Source organism: Pleurodeles waltl, chromosome 2_2 (genome assembly GCF_031143425.1).
Source record: "Pleurodeles waltl isolate 20211129_DDA chromosome 2_2, aPleWal1.hap1.20221129, whole genome shotgun sequence".
In the NCBI taxonomy this organism is placed as follows: domain Eukaryota; kingdom Metazoa; phylum Chordata; class Amphibia; order Caudata; family Salamandridae; genus Pleurodeles; species Pleurodeles waltl.
The window spans coordinates 495,908,341-495,931,109 of NC_090439.1; the positions used below are offsets into that span (position 1 = coordinate 495,908,341).

Here is a 22,769-nt window from a genome sequence, read left to right on the forward strand (position 1 = left end):
TTGCAGGCTAAAAACAATTTTTATATCATAACTTACCTGTAACAATTGCGGGTAAGTCCAACATGCTCCTTTTAGGTCTTGCCTACAGCTGTCTGTTGTTGAAAGGCCTCTTGTGGACTTAGCAAAACTTACACTAGGCTTAGAGCCAGCCCATTGCCTTCCGCCGGTTAGCTTTTCTCACTTTCATTTGATTCCTATTTGATTACTTTTCCTTCTCTTCTTTTGTTTGTACCTGCCTTGAAAACTAGCTTTTTGGGGTGATTGAGTAATTGGTATCCTTTCACTGCAGACATTCAGTGAACCACTTTTTTCTTCTAGCATTTCACAAGGGTTTTTGATCTCTCCCTCTTGTGCTGCTTCCCCCTTAAATGCTCCACTGTGTGCTCTGTGTTGCTCACTCCTCCCCGCTACCCAGCTAGTCCATTGCTACCCTGACCTGTTATTTTTGCTTTTATTTTTGTTTCCTCCCCTACTTGAGCTACTCCATGGCTTCCCTTCCCACTCCCGGTTGCAGCCACTGCAAACAATGATGTCTCCCCGACTCACCCTCCACCAATCTTCTATTTCTCCTAATAGCCCCCTCACAACATTCTAATATATATTGTTTGGAGGTCTGCCATTTGCATTTCCAGAGTTTTTCATATGGGCACTTTGCCTGCGAACTATCTGGTCAAAACTCCAGCAGAAAAATGCATAGAAACATGCAGGAACAATGATGGCCACATGTTATTGCCCCCACCTTGTTACTAGAGGACATTTTTCACGCCTGAATCATTAGTGATCCTGGTGTCTGTAGGTCTGTGGGGCCTCAGGAGGTGTAAACTCTATGTATAAAACAAAAAAAAACAGTTTTACATTGCACATGAAGCTTCCTCTGTGACACTATCCTGCAATGACAAAAATTATATCAGAAGAGGTGGGTGACCCTATTCAATGACAGCTTTTGGCTTATTGCAGTTTATGTATAAATTGTGAGATGAAGGAAGATCACTGTATAACTGTCTGCCTTAACTGTTTCATGTGTTGATGATAGAGCTGCATGTCAGTGATGTCAATCTCTTAGATAAGAGATTAGCTATACTTTCATCTGACAAACAATTTAAACTTGCTCACTCCAAAGACAGTTTTAAGTAAATCTTTGTATCCTAACCAACTAAATTCTATGAAGATACCTTTGGTCTCCATTAAAAGAGCTTAGATGCAAACTCTTGGACTCAAGTAAATGTTGTGCCTGTGCAGGGACATGCGATAAAACCCTCAGAGACCCTGTAGTAGGAAGATCCAAGTTTTCTCGCAATGGAATAGACCACTCATCCCCGTCTGCAGTGGGGTGACTGATGTTAAAACCTGTAAACCAATGAACAGCTGCTACCAGTTGGCAGTCTGCTCGGATGTGATACACTGTAGCAGTCTCAGAAGAAGAAAACAAACTTGAAACATATTTCATTTATCCTTCCATGGGGGTGAAGGTCCCTAGCAAAAAGGCTGTCTCGCTGTCACAGGCCAAAAGGGCATAGAGAAGGAGAAATAAAGCAGAGGAAAGAAAGATGAAAGCACCGGCCAAAGGCCAGGAGAGATGAAAGGAAGAGGACATTACAAAGAGACACAAGAGAATGAGAGGTGTGAGAGATAGGGAAGAGAAAGGGAGAAGACCGCCAGGAAAAAGAAACAGAGCAGAAAAGATGAAGAGTATACAAAAGAGAGACAGGGGTATGTGTGTTTATGTATGTGGGTGTGTGTGGGTGTGAAAGAGAGGGAGAGACAGAGAGAGAACCTGGAAAAAGAAGAAAGGGAATGGAGAGAGAAGAAGTGGAGAAAAATGATCAGGGCACTGAAAAATGGATTGGTAGAGAAAAAGGACACAACAGAGAGACCACAGTGAAAGAGAGATTCATAGCAGGGATCAGACAGAAAAGGAGACAGAGAGTGAAAAGTTAGTCAGGGGGAAGAGAAAATTCAATTCAGAAGAGAGGTAGAGAACACTACAGAGCGAGATACGTGTGTGAGAGAGAGAGGTTGAGTGGAAATCAACAAGGGGAAACATAAATGGGCTGGAAGAAGAAGATGATGTTATAGACAGACATGGGACAGATACACAGTAAAAAGGAGAAAGAGGGGATGAGAAATAGGAGGAGAAAAAGGAAGGGCTAGAAAGGGAGAGAGACATAGGTGAAAGAGAGAGAGGAAAGTGCAAGAGAGAGAGTGAGAGAGCAAGAAATGAACAAGCGATCAGTGTGTGTGGTAAAACAGAGATGAGATCAAAATAGATCCAGGGTGAGTGATGATAATGTCCATAATTGTTGAGTGTGAGTTCTGAGTCTGAAACTTCTGCTTCACGCTAAGCCTGTTCAAACATTTATGGTTTGTTAAGTCACATGTTGTGACATTGTGATATGGTTCACTTTTTCTGGGATTACATTTTCAGGATTTAGGATTTCAGGATCCTTTTCCGGATTCCTTTCGTGGCTGGTGTATCCATTTCTAAATAAGGATTGCCATGTGTTCTTGGACTTCTTCCAGATATCAAAACCAAAGGCAAAGGCTTCTTTTGAGTAAAGAATATTCAGACTTTTCGTCCTCTCAGGCACAGAGTAAGTGGTGTTTGGTGTTTGAAAAGGCAGAGACCCTGGTGACATAAAAGAAAGATACTGTTGTCATTTATTTAGTTGTGCCTCTGATGGGGAATTTAGAAATGTTCAGTTTGCCCTTTTTCCTGAGAGGGCTTTCCTGGTGTGTCTTTGTTATTAAAGAATAGGATAATTTGTTCATTTCCGCAGCATATATATGAGAATCCATTTTATTTGTATATTGTATTGTACACAACTGCTTCTTGAGATTTTGTGATAGTAATTAGATTGAATTATTTAATAAAATCTAGAGATTAAAATTGAGAATAAAGCAACCATTTCCACTCTTGGAATAGCTGATATTCAGGAAATGTCATCCAAAGAAATTGCTGCCCACCGATTGGATAAAATAGATAACATTTTGAAGAATGAAGGAAATCCTAAATAGCAACAGTAGGAACTACATTACCCATGTCAAAAATCACAGCCATCAGCAGTAGGAAAAGATCTTTAATAGCTACTAGGACTTGTTTTAGCACACTCTCAAACTAAGAGTTTACTCCCCCTCAAGGAAAAGGTGAAACTCCTGAAGTTTGGGCTCCTCGCATCTGTGAATGGGCCAGTTAGTGCTGAAATTCTGCCGCAGGCACGGCTGTCAACATGAAGCTCCAGTGGAACCTGCTCTTTGCACAGTCCGTGGAGACCGTCAATGCGAGACCTGCACTTCACACTACAGCAATGACAGCCCGCAATGACCACTAGCATGAAGCTACAGCAACAACCATCCACAATGCTCAACTACTGTTGGCGCTACAGCACGACTGTGTGATACCCAACCTGCTCTTGGCGCTCCAACGATGACTATCCCCAATGCTAATCACGATCCTTGCGGCCTCTTCCAAAGCTAATGGAACTCCTTGAGCTGGACTTAGAAGGTAACTTTTCAACGGGACTTACCTGGTCCTTGTATCCGACCAGTGTTCCATGGCAGTCAGCGTGAACGTATTACTTTCCCTCAGTCTAGCATGATTAGATGCCCTTGAGTGGCCCCTTGTTCTTTTAGGCATTATTTTCACTAAAATATTTAAATTGCATATCACTAGTTCTACTGATTGGATTTTTGGGGTCTGACATCATTCTATCTATCAAAATGTCCTTTTTTTAACTTGGTTTGGGATTTTTCTTGTGTTATGTTTTAACTGTTAGAATGCTGCATAAATACTTTACATAAAGCTTCTAAGTTAAGCCTGACTGCTTTTGTACCAAGATTCCAGCGAGTTGAGCACAGGATAACTTAGTGATTATTCTTGTGGTTCACCCTGACAAGGACTGTGGTTGTTGCTTGAGTGGTGCTTCCAGCTCCTTTAACCAAAAAGCCCCATTTCTTACAATGCTTTAGCTAAATGTCCCTTCAACTATATGTGTAAGGTCCAGGGTGACGTCTTGACTGTTACAGTGCTTCAGGTGGTTAGGTGAGTATAAGGTGATTTATTTCTAAACTGAATCCCTGTTTTGTTACTAGTACCATTTCAGGTGTATGTGGAGTAGTGTACTGAAACAGCGCCACAAATAATAAATTCCATGTTCAGTAGAGCCACTCCACCTCTCTCATACGACAGTTTATTGTATTTAAGGTATGCTTATTCCTTCCATTGACGCAGATTAGTTTGGTGAGTATTTTGTTGCGGTTCCAGGGGAATACAAAATTTAGATCAGGTGTCTCCAACTAGTGGCTCTGGAGCTTCTGGTAGCTCACCAGTACCTTGAAAGTAGCTCCCTGTACAGAAGCCTGCACAGTAAGTAATTCAGAGTGTCAGGCCATTTTAAAGATGGAAGCGCTACACATGCCTGCTGTCTCAAAATTTGAGGGTTTTTCTTTTTAGAAAGCGACAATCAGGATTATAGCCACTTAGATTAGGGAGCATGTTATTTTCACAAGATTTTGTTAGAGTGTGTTAACCTAATTTAAAATAGTCATATTTGATAGAAAAACATTTCTGGGAAACTAATATATGGTTCTTTGAAATCAAAAGGATTACAAATCCAAAACATGTTTAAAGCTGTTTGAATGATAGATCAAATTGAGTTAAGGAGCTTTACAGCTATTAGAACTTCCTTTGTGCCTGTGGGCATTTTCTGCTGTGGCTGTTATTTCATTAATCATTTGTCATGTGGAGCCATTTTTTATTGATAAAGCTTTTCCTGATATTGCTGCTAGTAACCCTGTCTTATACAATGGGGAGTTTGGTGTTATTTTACAATGCCTAATTTTAAAAATCACCCAGCCAAAATATTGTACCCAGAATATCAAGTACCACAATATCATAAAGGTATTTATAGGAAAGTTTACTTGTAGTTACATTCTCAAATCCACATCTATTTATCATTGAAGATATATGTACCTTGAAGGTATGTGGATGCAAAGTTATGAATAGTAAATATCTACTTATTTATATATACATACATTTATGATATTGTATTACTCAATATTCTGGATATGATATTTTGGCATGATGCAATATTTTGTCAATCAATCTTGGGACATACATCTGGGAGTCACTGCTAGTAATCCTGCAAGGTGTGGTCACTATTATGATTGTATTTGATGTGATCCTGCCTGCAACAATGGTCGGAGCCATTGTAGCTCAGGACTATTTTCTTTGATCTGAAGTAGCTCTGTTATAGAAAAGGTTGAAGACCCCTGATTCAGATACTTTGGCACAATATGGAATTAGATATTAGAACAATGGAGACACCGCCATCTTCCATATACTACTCATCTCCTCAATGAAATGGGGAATCTAATTTAGAATTCTAAATTAATTTATGAGCACTGACATAGAGTTGCATGAGTTGTGTGGTAAAATATTGTTTGTGCATTATAATCCGGTATTCCAAAATACCGCCATGTGTCTGCCTGTCTTTTTATGGTTTAAGATCTCTTTTATTGATTTTAAGTAGCATTACAACATCTCCCACCTACACCCAGTGGCCAGTGGGGTTGGGGGGTACAGAAAAAGAAAAGAAGAGAAGGGGGAGGAGTGTATGGGGGAGGGACACCTTATTTCAGTGGTTTGCTGTCGTCAGTCGTTGGGCCTACCCAGAGTTCAAATTGTCGGCCAGAGTGGTATGGCTTGGACAAGTCTAGTGTTCAGTCCTGAGGATCTTCTGTCGTTGTCAGCCGCAGGATGCAGTTGTATGAGGGGCAGGTCAGTTCCCTAAACTCTGCTGACATATATATAAGAGCCGGGCCCCATGTTTTGTTGAAGAGGGGCAGTGTACCAGTCGCTGCTGCCGTCAGTTTTTCCATGCCCATAAGTACCCACAATTTATGTAACCAGTCAATGTGAGTAGGGATGGACTCCGAGCCACAACGTGCAAGCAGTAGCTGCTTAGCGGCTCCCAAGGCCAGAGTAATAGCCTTGCCCCTAGGAGAGCGGAGTGGGTATGTCTGGGAGTTGGGGAGGGCCAGCAGGATATAACTAGGAAACTGTGGTATGCTGGTGTCGTAAATATCATCTATTGCCTGGAGGATTGGGCCCCAAAAGGGGGTGATCTTCAGACAGTGCCACAACAAGTGAGTGAGTGTGCCCTCCATTCCACATCTACGCCAACACCTACCATTGCTACGGAGCCCCCATGTAGCCATCCGAGCAGGTGTATAGTATACAGTATATAGTGGGCTATTTTCAGGAAGATTTCTTTGGTGGTTGTGGCATGGGCTGTCACTCGTGCCCTGTGGAGGATATCTCACCACTTGCGATCTGTAAAGGTGCGCTCGCACTCGAACTCCCATCTGCGTTTGGCTGATGTGTCGGGAAGTTTAGACGGCGTAACCAAAAAACCATAAATATCAGACAGGACTCGCTTGTTCGTGTCCCTAGTTAGGAGCCACTGTTCGAAGTAAGTTAGGGGTCTGCTTGCATGCGGACGTATTGCGGGGGAGGTTACCCAGTGGTGGACAGCCAGGTATTTCCAGTAATCTGCTAAAGGTCATAACACCTTTCTCATCAAAGAGGTCCCTGATTCTTTTGCATTTTGAGTCCTGACACTTTAGATAAGCTGCCTCCCCGACTGCGGGAGGGAAATCGGGGTTGCCGATAAGCGGTGTCTGGGGAGAGATTGGCGTGGACAGTCCCTTTGCCATCTGTGCCCTGTCCCATGCTCCCATCGTAGCCCACAGGACTGGGGAAACATACACTCCGGGCGGTTGGTGCCTTCTAGGGAACCATGGCACTTTCCATATGTGCATTCCCGCTACTGCCTGGTCGATAAAACACCAGTATTTTTCAGTCCGCGGGCGGGCCCATTCAACCATATAATGCAGCTGAGCTGCATAGTAGTAGCTAAGCAGATGTGGGATACCCAGGCCTCCCTCTGCCTGAGGTAGGTATGCTTGGCCCTTCGACATTCTAGCCCTCTTACCGTTCGAAATATACTCCCATATAATCACAATTTGTCTAGTAGGTGGGGGGCGGCTGCAGCAGCAGTGTCTGCATGAGGTAAAGTATTTTAGGCAGGAGACCCATCTTAATCGCAGCTATACGACCCTGCCACGAGCAGCCGTAAGCACTCCATTTCGTCGGTTCAGTGTGGGCGGAGTCTAATATCCTAGTGTAGTTACATGCTGCCGTCGCTTCTGACATGGGATGTATTTTCAGGCCCAGATACATGATTTCTTGAGTGCCCAAGAGAAGGGAAGCCCCACCTCAAGGGAGCACCTCTCCACCTCTGGGATAGTTACATTCAGTATTGATGATTTGGTGAGATTAGTTTTAAAGCCTGATACTCCACCAAATGTTGTCAGTTCTGTCATCTCCCTGCCAGGGAGGTTTGAGGCTGAAAGAGATGGAGCAGCACATCGTCTGCGTAGAGAGCCAGTTTATGTGTTCTACCACCCATCGGTAGGCCAGTTATGTCTGGATTATTGCATATACGTTCAGCAAAGGGCTCAATGTATAGGGCAAATAGTAGGGGTGAGAGGGGCAACCCTGCTGCGTGCCCCTTGAAATAGAAAACTGCTGGGACAATCTGCCATTCACAGACACCATACCTCTAGGTTTATCATATTTGCAGCGTATCCAGTCGCGGAATCTAGAACCAAGTCCGATATGCCTCAGAACCTCATGAAGGTATCACCCAGTGGACCTGGTCAAAGGCCTTTTCCGCATCAATAGAAAGAAGAAGGGCTGGGATTTGGGCTTAATGTACTTTGTCCAGTAGATGGCATAGTCTTTTAGTATTATTGCTACAGGAGCGCTCAGGGATGAACCCGGTCAATCAGGCCCTGCATGTGTGGTTTAAGTCTGTGGGCCAGGACTCCCGTAAAGATAGTGGCGTCCACGTTCAGTAAAGTGATGGGTCAGTATGAGGAGCACAGGCGCAGGGCTTCCCCGGCTTGGGAATTGCGGTCACCATGCCTAGTTGCATCATGGGGTGAAAGGGGGAAGCCGCGCTTAAAGTGTTGTATAATCGAGCCAGCACTGGCGCCAGCAGGCGACTAAAAGACTTATAGTACTCCGCCCCGAAGCTGTCTGCACCAGGTGCTTTACACGGTGATAGACGGTGTATGGCCGCTAGGACCTCCGCTGTAGTGATATCTCCGTCCATCAGTTCACTAGCAGCTGGAGGGATTCGGGTCAGGGGGACGGATTTCAGATAGCCCTCCACTCCCTCCTCATCAAGTTCCTCTGATGTGTACAGGTTGGAGTAGAACCGCTCAAACTAGTGTAAGATTTGCTCCTCCTGGCAGGTCCGCCTGCCATCAGGCAATTGGAGCTCTGCCACAGGTCGTCCCGCAACCTGTACCTGGAGTCAGTGAGCCAGTAGGCGGCCCGCCCGATTACCCCCTGTGTAATATTTCTGCTTGGTTCGTAATAGGGTGTATTCCGCCTTATCACTGTCTAAGGCTCGTAGCTTCTTACGGAGAGTGGTAATACGGACCACCAAAGACCCAGTCCGGCCGGGGGTGACTTTAAGACTCCTTATGTCATTCTCTAGCTGCTGCCGTCGGGCCTTATTTAGTCTTGCCGCTATTGCTATGAACTGCCCCCTAATAACTGCTTTAAGAGTTTCCCATAAAGTGGCAACACTAACCTCAGGGGTATCATTTGCGTCTAGGTAATGCTTTATTGTGTCCTCAATTTCCGCTAGTAAGTCTTTGTATGTTAGGAGTCTCGTATTAAGATGCCAACATTTTGCAGCTGGGGCGTGTGGTGGAAGAGCAAGCGACAGCGTGAGCGGGGCGTGATCTGACAGGGATGCCACTCCGATCATAGTCTTGGCAACCCGGTTGGTAACGTATGGTGAGGTGAGGAAAAGGTCAATGCGTGCATAGGTCTGGTGTGCTGCGGAAAAGAAAGAGTATGCCCTCTCTGTCAGGTGTTGCTTACGCCAGACATCTATGACTCCTGCCGCCCCCACCCACTCCCTGAAATCCTTTGGGAAGGCACCTCTCTGGCCATATCCCTGGACTGATCTGTCAAGCTGGGTGTCTGGCACTAGATTAAAATCTCCCCCGACCACAATGTCCTCATCCGGGGTAGCCAGAACCCTCCCCAGGTCGTCCCTTAAGAATCGTTCCTGCTGTTCATTTGGACCGTAAATGGTAGCTACCGTCAGCCTATGCCCTCGAAGGTCTATGTGAAGGAAGAGTCTCCCAGGAATCTTGGCTTGTACACTAAGTACCTATCCCGGGAAGTTGGTGGCCAAAAGGATTGCTAAACCTGCTCGCCTCCCAGGGCCTGAGGAGTGGAATTGTCTGTTGAACCACTGTGATCTTGGAAGCAAGTTTCCTCCACCTCCTTTTTAGTAGAGTGTGGGTACATTATTGCTTGTCTACTCTACATCGCTTTTTAACCTTGTCCAGGACCCTGCCGCATTCAATAAACTAGGGTTTGGAGGGTCCTGAGGCAATTTTAAACTTTTGTGTTTTTTCTCTCCTGTGTATGTTTTGACCTTTCCCAGTAGGTTTGAATCAATTCCTACGTGCTCTTCATCGTGGCACACATCTTCAGTTAAGAACCACGGCAAAGTGCCCCCCAGTGGGGCCCATCAGATATTGCAGCGCCTTTCTGACGAGGAACTACCCTATGATGAAGCATGACATCTGATATGATGTGTGAGGGTTTTAGCTCCTATGTATAGAAGTGCCTGATGATGATTTTTCTACCTTTGTATCTACTGGAACAGTGTACTTTTGTTTAATATCATGAAGGACCTAGTCAGGGGTGCTTCTCCGTCCACCTGTGCCCCTTGGTCTACCGACTCTTCACCTTCCGTCGCCAGGGGCTCGCCTGGCTGCGCCTTGTGTCTTTCTTTTTAGAGCTACAGCCTGGAAACTCTTTCCAATACCTTAGCTTCCACCTGTTGGAAATGTGCTAGATTTGCTCTAGTTGATGCAGAGACCAGAAACCACACTGGATTGTTTAGTTTCCTCCAATACCAGTGGTATGTTATCTGCAAAATGTCATGCATATAGCATATAGCTGTACAGCCAGAACGAACAGAACCCGGAAGAGAGGAAATAAAGCCTAGTCTTGTTGTACCAGGAAAATAACAAGCTCCCTAATTTAAGTGGCTATAATCCTGATTGGCTCTTGTCATCCATATTTAACAGTGCTTCGGGATTCATGGATAAGGAAATAAGAATTACAATTATTTGTTTTTATAGATTTTTGTAGAAATTAACTTTGTGTTTAGGGTATCTCTGGTTACCTTTACGATGTTAAAGATGTTTTCAGATCCTGTGGACAAGTTGCCCAGTTCGGACACCCACCCAAACCGTTTCTTCATTTCATGCATCAAGCTTGCAGTGTCTTCGGCGTGCTGCTGGACTATCTGGAACATTTGCTGATGCTGCTGGTGGGACCTATTCACCAGTTTAAGTGCTTCTTCAGTCTTTAGTCGTAGCTCTGGAACATCTGGACAGTCTGATGCATAGGAAAAGATGAACACAAATATGACTTCTAATATTTTATTAGTGTCTATATAAATTTGAATTCATCTTGAGTTCAATTATAACTGTTACATTAATGTAATATTGTGTTTAAACAATAATTTATTTTAAATTGATCTTGCAAATTGTATTTTATGTATGTTCATAAGGACCGCACTGCCTATTTTGAAACAGAAATTATTTTCTATGATAACAGTGAAAGGGTATTATATCTTTCTTCCCCTACCCAGTTTGTGTGCCTCCTCTAAATGCTGCCTTACAATGACCTACACCAAACCAAATGTATCTAGAAGTATTCTAATGATCATACACTTTTACCCGAATTGTGCTATTTTACTATAGACTGCTCAGGTGGCAGAATTTTTGCTGGAGCAAAGAACAGTGATTAAAAGAGGAGAGTTAGATGTGTATCGGTATAACCGCATATTCCCTTAAAAACACTATCATTTATAAAAAAAAATACATGCACATCTATTCCAAGGTAGGAGGTTCCACTTAGGTTCATTACCTTGTTAATATCCACAACCTACCTGGCAGGGATCTCTAAATTTGGCAGGTGTTCTTCTGAAAGGGGATCACAGGCCATGGCCATGATCTCCTATGACCTGGCAGGCCACTGACCTCCCACTCCCAACAGGGTACAAATAATGCCATTGATGTAGTTAGAGTGTTTACTGCTGAGTGAGGTTGCATAGTTAAACCCATAGATTTGCAGGGAGCAGTTCACAACTCACAGGAAATTACACTCACACACAGAGAGGGAAAAGGGGCAGATAAGCAATGGAGAAAAACACAGAAGCCTGTGGGAGTTGAGACCATCACAGGTGAGTAGTTGTACTTTATAAAAACTGATTGATTGATTGATAGGGGCATCAGTGGACTGTAGAAGCCATTAAGAAAACAATGAAGACTGTGGCCATCGTTAAGAGAGAGCAGTCCAAATAGCAATAGGCTTGTGGATACAGCAACACCATGAAGGGAACTGGAGCGACTGACAAGCAGAGGGTGTTTTTATAATGCAGGTGACTCTGGTGTGACAACACACACTCACACACACATACACACACATATATACATAACCCCCCACACCCACAAACACCCTTTGCCGTAGCACCTGAAACCAATTTGCAGTTAGGTAAAGGCCTATACAAAGGCACAGCTAGACATGGGCAGTGTCTCAGCAACTTCCTCAGTACAAGTTAAGACTTGGGAAGTTCACCTGAACAGATCACTCCATATATACTTGTGTAGACTCACAAGCCGCCACTACTTACGCAATCGACACTGTGGATACGGACGCGACCATATGACGCCGTGGACATTATTAAAATGTGGGTTAGTCAATGTATTATATTCCACTGTTACATCTCTCTGCGTTTCACTTTGGGGCCGTAGTGCACCAAGGACAGTAAAAAGTGAACATTTTGACCTCTTTTCCCCCCGATATTTCCTAATAGACACGTCAGGTGTTCTTTATCCTGACACCTTTTTATCTGCGTTTCGCGTCACGGGCAACATTTTTTATAAGTAGATATCTGCACGTTTGCTGTATACACATGTTGCACTACCTACATATACACCTATCCCATTTTCGGTGAGGGCATGCCACTAAATCCTTAACTTCTTATATATTTTTCCCTGGGCAATCACCTGATTTCTCAGCCAGTGCACATTTCTGTACCATGTTCATACATATATGTCCATTTCTATACCCTACAGCCTTGATAAAGTCACTTTGTGATGAAACGTGTTGGCTGTCAAGTACGAACTGACTTCTTTGAAGAATTGTACAGAGACCGTGAATGGAATTGGGATTTCGGAATAAAAGAATAATTGTCAACGCAGGACGAACCTGTTTGAAATATATATGACTTTTGACTTTCTATCATTCAATCTGTACTGAGTGCGTTGGTTGTAATGTGTACAAGTTAAGACTTGTTAGACTGGTCTTGTTTGCCAGACCTGCTTCTGTCATTGATTGCTTAGGCAATGAAACCTTAAATAAATGGGGGAATTCTGCGTGGAAGCACCCTAGACTAGGGCCTCATTCCCCGCAGACTTCGAATTCTCTCCCCCCTTTCCATGCCCTTAACACCTCCCTGGGACCAATTTGGCCTTGGTTGCCCATACTCCTTTCTAATTCATTGGCAGTACAAGAGCAGATAGGAGCATGTTTGCTGCCTATGACTCTAGGTGTCCAGAGTGATATATATGCTCTGCTTTTCATTTGGTTTGAGGTGATATGTATTTGTATGGCCCTCTAAATAACTGAAAGGAAACATACAGCGCTTTACATAACTTCCATATAAGTACATATATATATCTTGTGATATTGTGATTATAGATTGCTACCTGGAAATTGATTGTTGGCTTTGACAGGCGTTGTCCTGTGTGGGCTGGCGGTGTGTTGGTGGGGGCTGCTCTCCAATTTCTCTAATATGGAAGCTAAAAATCATGCAGGGGACAAATGGTTGGCACAGATAAAAAAGAACCTACAGTTTATGAGCACAGCTTTACACTGCTGTTCTCCAGAAGAGAGGTTTATTTTTCACTCAGGCCGGAAGTTAGTTAGTGCAAAATCTCAGTGTTTATTCTTCTTTGGGTACATCTTTCAATTCGTCCCTTGTGTCCCTCCCATTCTCCATCCGTGCCTATGCGACAGCTTCTGTGTGTTCTCAGAACAGCAAACTCTGCTGAATCAGCTCACGGTCCCTAAAGATGAGACTTTTGGTGGCAAGAGAACTGCAGCTTTCTTGCTTACCCTTAGTCAGACCAGCAACCTTGTAATTCAAAGGACTGGAAAATATGACCTGAGTTAGGAGACTGAATTGTGGCGTGGTTAAGGAGGGGAGGCATGAGTGGCAGTCATTGGCCCAAGTCAGGGGTGTTTTAAAAATTACATGACAGCCACCACAACTGAACTGCCGACTTTCGAACTCGGAAACCAAGTCTGATTCTGGGCAAATCACTCAATCTCCCCATGCCTATGAAAATAAAAAAAATTGTGTCCTTGTGTAATATAACTGATGCTCATGTAAAGCATCTCAATACCTTTGGGTCACGTTCATGCTATGTCTAACTGCAAAACGAACATATTTACACAACGCTGTAGCTTTGAGGTTTTTCACACCAGCACTACTTGTAGAGGATGCTGTTTAATTTCACTCAACAGACAACTTTGTGGCTCATAAAGAACACTACAGCGATCAAACTACCACTTTAATTGTAGGGAGATTGCACCATTTTTGCTGCGTTTGGTAGTAGTTGCATCCACTGTCGGGGCTCTGAGGGAGATTATTTTCACTTTTCGAGCAATGTCATTAAGACCCTGTGTGAAACTGTGTGCCACTATAAATGCCAGGAAAACAGTTTGCTGTTCAGGGAACCTTTCTAGATATTCACGGAGTCTGTTCACTTCTAAATAACTTTAATATTTGCAGCTTGGCAGTGTGTTGTCTTCTCAGTGTGCAAGAACAGAGAAGCATTAGACTGCAGGCAGCCACTGTTAGTTGCCGCTGCCAGATTTGCATAACGCTGTGTGCCCAACTTTAAAGCACTCTGGGGCATATTTAAAAGCCCCTAGTGCAATTCCAAAGCCACATTAGCATCATTTGTTTGCGCTAATGTGGTGTTAGAAGGGCACATTTATAAAGTGGTGCAATGCATACATTGGCGGTAAATCTTATTTAAGCAGTCATTTGGCATATTATGATGTAGACTGATAACTCTACATACCTTTTCTTTTTGCCTGAATAACTGACTACTGTTTCTGAGTTCAAACCAGCCACAATTGTCCCTTCTTTATTTTTGATGCTAGAAGGGGAGCATCATTCAGGTAAAAAAAAACAAAATGGCAAAGCCAACAGGTTTCACATATGTGAGAGCTGTCGGCTTCATCAAGGTTTTTTAGCCATGCTGTATAGCAGGGTGGCTGCTATGCGGCATGGCTGAAAGTAAACAAAAACAAGCATTTGCAATGCTATAGATCTCGCATATTTCAAACAATTTAATTGTCATCTTTTGACAACAGCGCCCACAAGCAAAACCAAAAAAAAACATGAGTGGAAACTGAGAAAGACGACTTAACAAAATAGAAGAAAGTTAGCTTTAAAAAATTAAACTTTGCAACTTTGTTTGTCCTGCTGGGCACGTTTTTGGCAGTCACAAGCATTCTGTTTGCGGGGCACTGGAAATTAAAAGAACAAAATAGTACCTCTGATCATGTCGGGAGCAGTGGACAGGCGCTAATTAGCCCTTTACTAAACACAAGACTGTCTTGCATGCGAGACACATGCGCTAGGGCATGCACTCACAGGCTCGACCCTAAAAAGAGCTATGACCGCATCATAGCACTGCTATATAACATTGATGAAACATTGACAAACCCAACAGCTGTCACATAAGCAAGACCTAGTGCTTTTGCCAAAAAATGTAACCAGTTTTCCTTAAAGGCCAACGTGATGTGTTTAAAAAAGTTACATAAAACTTTTTTTAAGAGCAGGCTGTAGTCCCATGGACTGTTGCCTGCTCCTAATAAACGTTTTACGGAATATTCACAAAGTGGAATGGGTCCCAAAAGGACCCCTTTCCCTTTGGAAATGGCTTACCAACTCCCTTGAGAATGTGGCAAAATATTAATGTTTTGCAGACGTATTTCAGTTGCTAAACATTAATACATCCCTAAAGGAACTGGTATCTGAAAAGGACGCCCTTAATATGTCTCTTCCAAATACTGATTTGATATCTATTTCCAAACCTAAATTGCAGTTCGGTCAGATTCGATGATATCTTATGAAATCACAAATTAGGTTTGGAGAATTAAGAAAATACCATGTTACGGTCGGAAAGGCTCTAATTTTATGAATTGGGGCATTACCAACCATAAAGTAGCTTAATTCATAGGGCCTTAACCTCCCCGTGCCTAAATATTTGTAATGTGTGGTTATCTTATAAAGCGCTCTAAAGTCCTTTGGCCCTGTTTGAGCTTAAATAAGCTGCAAAAAAGGAAACTCTTACATAATCTTACTGGAAATGCGCATGGGTTTGTCTCTGACAGAATGCTTTGTTGAATGCCCTTTTACTGCTGTCGGAAGCTGAAGATGGCTTGTGTTTGGGAGATGTACTTCGGCCAATATTGTGCCTCGAATAAGTGCATCCCTAAAGCTCTGGTTTGTATTGTTTATCTACTTTCCATTGGCTGGCTTAGAGTGTTTCCCTGTCACTGCATTCTTGTGTCGACTGACTGTACATCATGCCAATCTCCAGATTTGTGTAGACCTGGTGACGCCAGCACCAAAAGCCATTAGGCGAATGGTTGTATAGTCTAGTTCAGTTGTAGTAGCTTATGGTACGACCACCCACTCCGGGTCAGGGAAACACCAACAGGTCTGTTTCTGAAACGCAGTATATGTGTTTGCAAACTCTTGTGTTTATATTCATAAACACTAAAAGGCCCTTGCTGAATCCAGTTCGCATTGATTATGCGCTAACACTGTGGAAAATCTGTTTTAGCACACTTTATTTTTCTTCCTCAGCTACTAGATGCAGTCTTAAGTGTTTATTTTGAGAGATTGATACCCTCGTCTCTCAGCTGGTTGGTATAATGAACCTCAGACACTCAGCAGCATCCCTTTCTTCTCATTGTGCTAAGCATGGAAGAGGTGCAGGTGAGAACCATGTGATCTACATTCAGGCGTGACTTGTTTTTCCCATTTTTCCTTTGCAAAATAAGGGACAATGTAGGCATGATAGTGGCTTGAGATCACAGGCAGTGAGATCATTTCAGTGTTTGGCTTCAGCGTGATCATTGTGCCTGACCACCTGGCTCACTATGGTTTACTGTCTTCTTATACCTTGGGACTCAGGGCCAGATATAGGTAGCTGTTTGCATGTCGCAAACTGCGAAAAACGCAGTTTACGCCATGCAAACAGCCTAACGCGATGCACATCCCCAAATTGCGAGTCGGTACCGACTCGCAATTTGGGGATGCGACTCGCAAATAGGAAGGGGTGTTCCCTTACTATTTGCGACTGCATCGCCATGCTGAGTTGCTTTGTGACCGCAAATGCGGTCGCAAACCAACTCGCAGTTACCACCCACTTGAAGTGGGTGGTAACTCATTCGCAAAAGGGAAGGGGTCCCCATGGGACCCCTTCCCCTTTGTGAATGCCGAAAAAAATGTTTTTTCAGAGCAGGCAGTGGTCCTATGGACCACTGCCTGCTCTGAAAAAACCAAAACCAAATGGTTTTGGAAGTTTTTCTTTTTGCAACTCGTTTTCCTTTAAGGAAAACGGGCTGCAAAAAGAAAAAAAAAACTGCTTTATTAAAAAAGCAGTCACAGACATGAGTTGCTTTGTGACCGCGAAAGCGGTCGCAAACCAACTCGCAGTTACCACCCACTTGAAGTGGGTGGTAACTCATTCGCAAAAGGGAAGGGGTCCCCGTGGGACCCCTTCCCCTTTGTGAATGCCAAAAAAAATGTTTTTTCAGAGCAGGCAGTGGTCCTATGGACCACTGCCTACTCTAAAAAAAACGAAACCAAATGGTTTCGGAAGTTTTTCTTTTTGCAACTCGTTTTCCTTTAAGGAAAACGGGCTGCAAAAAGAAAAAAAAAGTGCTTTATTAAAAAAGCAGTCACAGACATAGAGGTCTGCTGTCTCCAGCAGGCCACCATCCCTGTGAGTGCATGGACTCGCTATGGGGTCGCAAAATGCGACCCACCTCATTAATATTCATGAGGTGGGTCTTTGCGACCCCATAGCGAGTCGCAGAAGGTGTCTGAGACACCTTTCTGCATAAAAGTTTGCGAGTTGCAAATTGCGAGTCGGTATGACTCGCAATTTGCAACTCGCAAAATTTTACTTTGCTACATCTGGCCCTCAGTTATCTGTTAGCAGAGTGCTTGTTGGATTATCTCTTCTGTTTGTTTCCCCTCCTAGTTTGTTTAGATATCTGCATGCCTGTCTGAAAATGTTCAGGTTTAATTGGCTTGTCTGAATAATGCTTCCACAAGCATCCTCGATGCTTATCAAATTTTTTTTAAGTATAGGCCTACTTCCTATTATGTGTTATTTGTTTTTCTCTTAGCATGGGTGCCTCGCTACAGCCATTTTGCAAAAAAATATGAATTCTGTCCATCCTGTGTGAAATGTGCTTAGCCATGTGACTGTTGCATTTTCTCTTGAAAGCAATACATTTCCCAATCCATTAGATGCAACGTTATGTATATTAACACAATCTGCAAAGAAAGATTCGAACCTCTTCACTCCGCTTTAAGAGAGGAAAGATGTTCTAACAAATTCTGCTACGCTTCAGTGACTGCACTGCCTTTTATATGCAGCATATTATCTAACTTTTTACCTTTTTACTATGGAAAACAAGATATTTCTGAAATCAGAACAGGCAACAGATAACTGGATATATGTCATCTGATATTACAATGGCTCAATCTTTGCATAACTTCAGTGCTCCTATCCATCCATCTGCTCATTGGGAATCCTTAGCATAGATAGTAATTAGTGTAGAATGAACTTTAGTTGCTCATGAAAGATGTAGTGTCACTCTTCTAATCATCAGAGTTAACATTGAAGGAACAGCATTGATGCTGTCAAAGGATGTAAGTGTTGTTCTTTTGAACACTTAGGGCCCAATTCACAAAGGTAAACTTAGACCTGAAGCCTACGTTTAGACCTGAAGTCCAAAAGTCCAGTTCACCAAGGTAAACTTAGACCTGAAGGCTAAGCTTACCTTTGTGAATTAGACCCTTAGACCTCAGGTCTAAACTTAGACTTCAGATCTAAACTAGGCTTCAGGTCTAAGTTTACCTTTGTGAATTGGGCCCTTAGAACAAACCACTGATTAACACTGGTCTGCAGTGCATTTTCTTTCTAAGGTGGTACATGCAATTTCCCTGGAAAGCAGAGAACCATGCATATAACTCACTTCTGTGGGTGTGGGGATTTCATGTTTGTTCTTGTAGATACGAATTTGTTCTGATCAAGGCCCTACGAGTTTCCCACATTCTGACATACTTTCCCTTTCATCACTAACATCCAGTGAGCTATGAGATTAGGTATTTTCTGGCTGCTCGACATGCCAAATAAAAGCAGCCTCATGTAACATACAGATATCCATACATTCCTATAGGATAGGATTTTGACACCTAAGGTCAAAGCTACTCCTTTTCGCCACTTGCCATGTATGATAACAAATAAAATCACTACTTGGATTCCGACCTTTTAGATAGCAGCCTGAAAATCCCTGCAATCCACAATATCGGCTAAATATAATTTTAAACTTCCCAAATAAATATTTTCACAATATACCTTTCAAAATGATGTTCTGACATTGTTGACACCTCTCTTGGAATTGCTGACATCCCGAAGTGTTCTGTTGAAGTTCCATACATAACACTGTGTCGTGTCCCGACATAATCCTGGCAAGGGTTCCCCTAGAATCTGGAAGACCAAAGTGTGTTCTGCATTAAATGCACCTTTTTGTGAAATGTATGCACTTGGTTTCTAAAGCTTTTTGTGATGTTTGTCAAGTGATAACAGTGAAAAAAATCGTCCATATGTAAAACTGTATCTGGAATATAACTAGGCAGTATCACGAAGGTAAGTGTACATAGGTAGGTATAGTTTGATATTTTTAACTCCATGCTATATACCTTTAAACAGATATACCTTGAAGGAGTGGAGAATCGGGGTATCTTTAGGTACCTGCATGTGAAGTTAAGATTAGTAAATCTTTACTTACCTGTAAATACTAACCTCACAATCTTGTATAGTGCTATTCTGAATATTATTTTTTGGCAGTACTATTATTAAATCTCAAGGTTGTAGTTTAATCCTTCTTTTCTACACTCACATGCCAACCTAGTTGATGCTTTTGATGTTGGTGTTATACAAGAATGTTCCCTCTCTCAACCACTAATCATCAGAAGAAAGGCAAATCCAAAAGGAGTGATTGATGAAGACATAAGTAGGAACCTGAAGGCTCAAAGGCGTTTGTTTGCATCTGGTTATGGCACAAGGGGCAGCAAACTGCGCTGACCTCCAGCAGTACTGGAATATCCATGTGCTGGGATGTCCGTCGATTTTATGTGTAGGTGATAGGAAGAAAGTAAAAAGACTTGAAATGAAGGAATAGCTTTCTCTATCCTGGCTGCTCCACTGGGGAAGTAATTCCCATCAACTGTCAAGAGGGAAATAAAAACACCTTAATTTTGGAGAAATGTGAAATTGTGGCTCGTCATCAATTACTGCCTTGTTCTTAGTTCATGGAGGTCTGTTGGTATCTAGCGGCAAGAAGCCATTTTGAACAATCCACAACTTTAGAATGACAACTAAACGAAAACAGATGCTAATATCCATTACATAACAAGAAGGGGGTGCATAGGCTATGGTTCTTCTCATCCACCTGGCCCAGGAAATATGCTGACATTCATCTAAAAACGAACCAAAGTGTTTATTCAGCAGAATGCTTCACTACTGCTGTACCTCACATAGGCTGCACCTTGAAGTGTGGACAATTAAGGTGCAGACATTATTTTGGGCATAAGCTAGGACATGTTCCGGTCAGAAAGAGTGCCTATGTTCTAGTCGAAAAAGGGTCAGCACTACTGGATAAAGCACTCACTCATTGGATCACTTGGCTGGGAGCTTCGGTACAAGGGAGCATTCCCCATGCAGGGCTCACAAAATAACATATGCTCAGGCCCTGTGTATCACAGCGACCCCTACATTGAATGAGCTCCACTATGCACCAAACTCTCTGAAATGTCATTCTAAAACAACTTGCTATACTCCACACACGCAGAATGGAGTTAAGTGTGGTTGAAGGATATGACCTTCTGTTCTCCTTAAAATGGTATGAGTTTTAGTTTTTTGGAATACGTCAGTGTATTGAGTTTCAGCTTCCCTGAGGTTCTGTTGTACAGGAAGTTCAACCAATCGGAGCACATTACCCAGCACACACAGTCCTCCCTGCAGTGCTCTTCATATACCAGCAGTTGTTTTAAACAGTGAAAAGTAAATACATTGCAAGATTTGAACTGCTGGCGAATACCTGAAAGAAGTATCTGTGTTCATCATTCTCTTCTCCCTCATAATGTAGTTGTACTGCTTCACTGTTGGGGGGGCAGCATTCGGTCATCCTTGAGCATAATCTGGTGGGCTCCCGATGTCACGCTGAGCTTCCTTGTGTCTGCATGATCGGGGTGGGCTCCCGACGTCACACTGTTTTTCTTGATGTCCGCATGATCGGGCTGAGCTCCTGATGCGCTCTGTCCTCCTTGTTGTCACATGATCAGAGTGGGCTCCCGACTTTGCGTTGCTAGTTGTAATGGCATGTGGTGTTATGGCACGTCGCTCCTTTCTCCTTGATGCCAGTTGTAATATTAAAGGCGCCCACAATGATAGGACACACTGATGGTTCTGATATCTTTATTCCTTTCTCTTGCACATGTATCTATCTGCTCATCCATTTTCCCCCATATATATCTTTTTTTTTCTCTCTGTCTCCTCCCCATCCAGTGTACCTCCTCCTTTGCCCTCACTTCTGATCCCAGACTGGAGAGAGAATGGAACAAAGTTGGGTAGTCACTGGCCAAGATCATCTCGAGACAGAAACAGAGATATAGAGCCAAAAAAGGCACAGAGAGTCACAGAATAGGAAGGAGTTTTACAGCCCAAGGCACACATCATATATCTATGGACATCAAGGAGCAACATGGTCATTCAACCTCAGGTGCGGTGTGGAGTCAGTAGGATCAAAAAGGCCCTAAATATCCTGAGTCCTGGATGTAGGCGGTTGGAGCAGAGTGTATGTTTCAATGTGATTGTTGCAAGTCACCATGTCTTGCAGCCAATCCACACAGGTAGGAACCCTAAACTGTGCCTCTATATCTAGTCAATATAAAACAACTTCCTGATGTTAAGACTCTTCATCTAGATTATGTTCTTTGTCAAAAATGTGTTTGAATGTCTCTTGAAGAACTAAAATTACTTTATTGACAGTAGAATATCTGCATTTTCCTACCCTGCCAAACTCTTGTGTGGGTATATGCCTTAAAGTGTATGAACCAAAAGTGGAAAATATTAAAACTTTCTCTTCTCAACTTTTAATCTGATCCTGGAAACCTCAATGCCCAGTTTCCTCTCCTGTATTAGCTCTATGGATCCAGTGGATTATAAGCCTGGCCTGTATTGAAACTGACACTTTTTTACCAGATACCTCTAAGAGCTCTATGACTTCTAAAACATTTGGGCAGGAACCAGCTTAAAGGACAGTCTCAGATCTAGAGGATAGTCAAATGACACACATTTCTGTGCATTTTATTTCAAGTTGATACCACATGCATCTACGACTGTTGTCAGTATGCTTTAAACAAACATAATAGGACCCTCCGGCCTTGCCATAAAATGCAGATTTTCCTAACTAACATGTGTTGGAAAGTCCTCAATATATTAAAGACACCGAAGTGAATTTCCTCCCACCTCAGTGTTATTAATATTTTACATATTATGCCACCCTGACAGCTGGGTGACATTTTTCTTTTGTTTATAAACAAAGCTTCATTGAGTTTTAAACAAGGTGTACAATAGATTTTAAAGTCAATTTGTTGCAAAGTATAAACCATTGTTAAATATTCTGGTTTCAGTTGCTGTTGTCGATCACCACGGTCACTGTATCTGTTCTCCCATTACATAGTTGGTGCTAAAATCTTGGGATATCATCATAATTACTTGCATACTCATCACCTGATTTAATAGCTTTCTCCTTATTGCCCAGTATCACTGTGTTCTTTCCAGAAGCCCCATTCCATGGCAAACTGGTTTGGGCTTCCTTGCATTTCCTATACCCTGCTTTCGGCACTCAGACACCAAGCTAGGATTTTCACCCACTTATCCACGGTGGGCGGTTTATCACTTGCCCATTCCCTTGCAACATCCCTCCTTGGTACCATTAGTGCTAAATCACAGAATGTTAGGGGTTATTGGGTGAGTGTTACATCTTTCCATATTCCCAATAGTGTAGTCACTATTGGTATATCAAAAGTGATCCAAGCACTCATTGAATTTGAGTTCTACTCCTCCCTAGGAATGGCTGTACATTGGCCAATCCCACCATGTAGTTCCTTTACACCTTCTCAGGAAGTTGCTGTCAGGGATTAGTCAATTTTCTCAACTGTATAGTAAGCCCGATGGAGTATTTTTAGTTGTGTAATCCTGAAGCTCTCTCT

General features: G+C 42.8%; 1 protein-coding gene across 2 annotated transcripts in view; it reads right to left on the minus strand.

Annotated features, from left to right (window-relative positions):
* Positions 1-22,769, minus strand: part of CLUL1 (clusterin like 1) — a 147,284-nt gene that overhangs the window by 13,870 nt on the left and 110,645 nt on the right. For both annotated transcript variants that reach the window (XM_069219984.1, XM_069219986.1), the window contains exons 6-7: positions 18,850-18,981; positions 10,284-10,498 (exon numbers count right to left, since the gene is read on the minus strand). In XM_069219984.1, the coding sequence (XP_069076085.1) occupies positions 10,284-10,498; positions 18,850-18,981 (347 nt within the window). The remainder of the gene's footprint in view (positions 1-10,283; positions 10,499-18,849; positions 18,982-22,769) is intronic.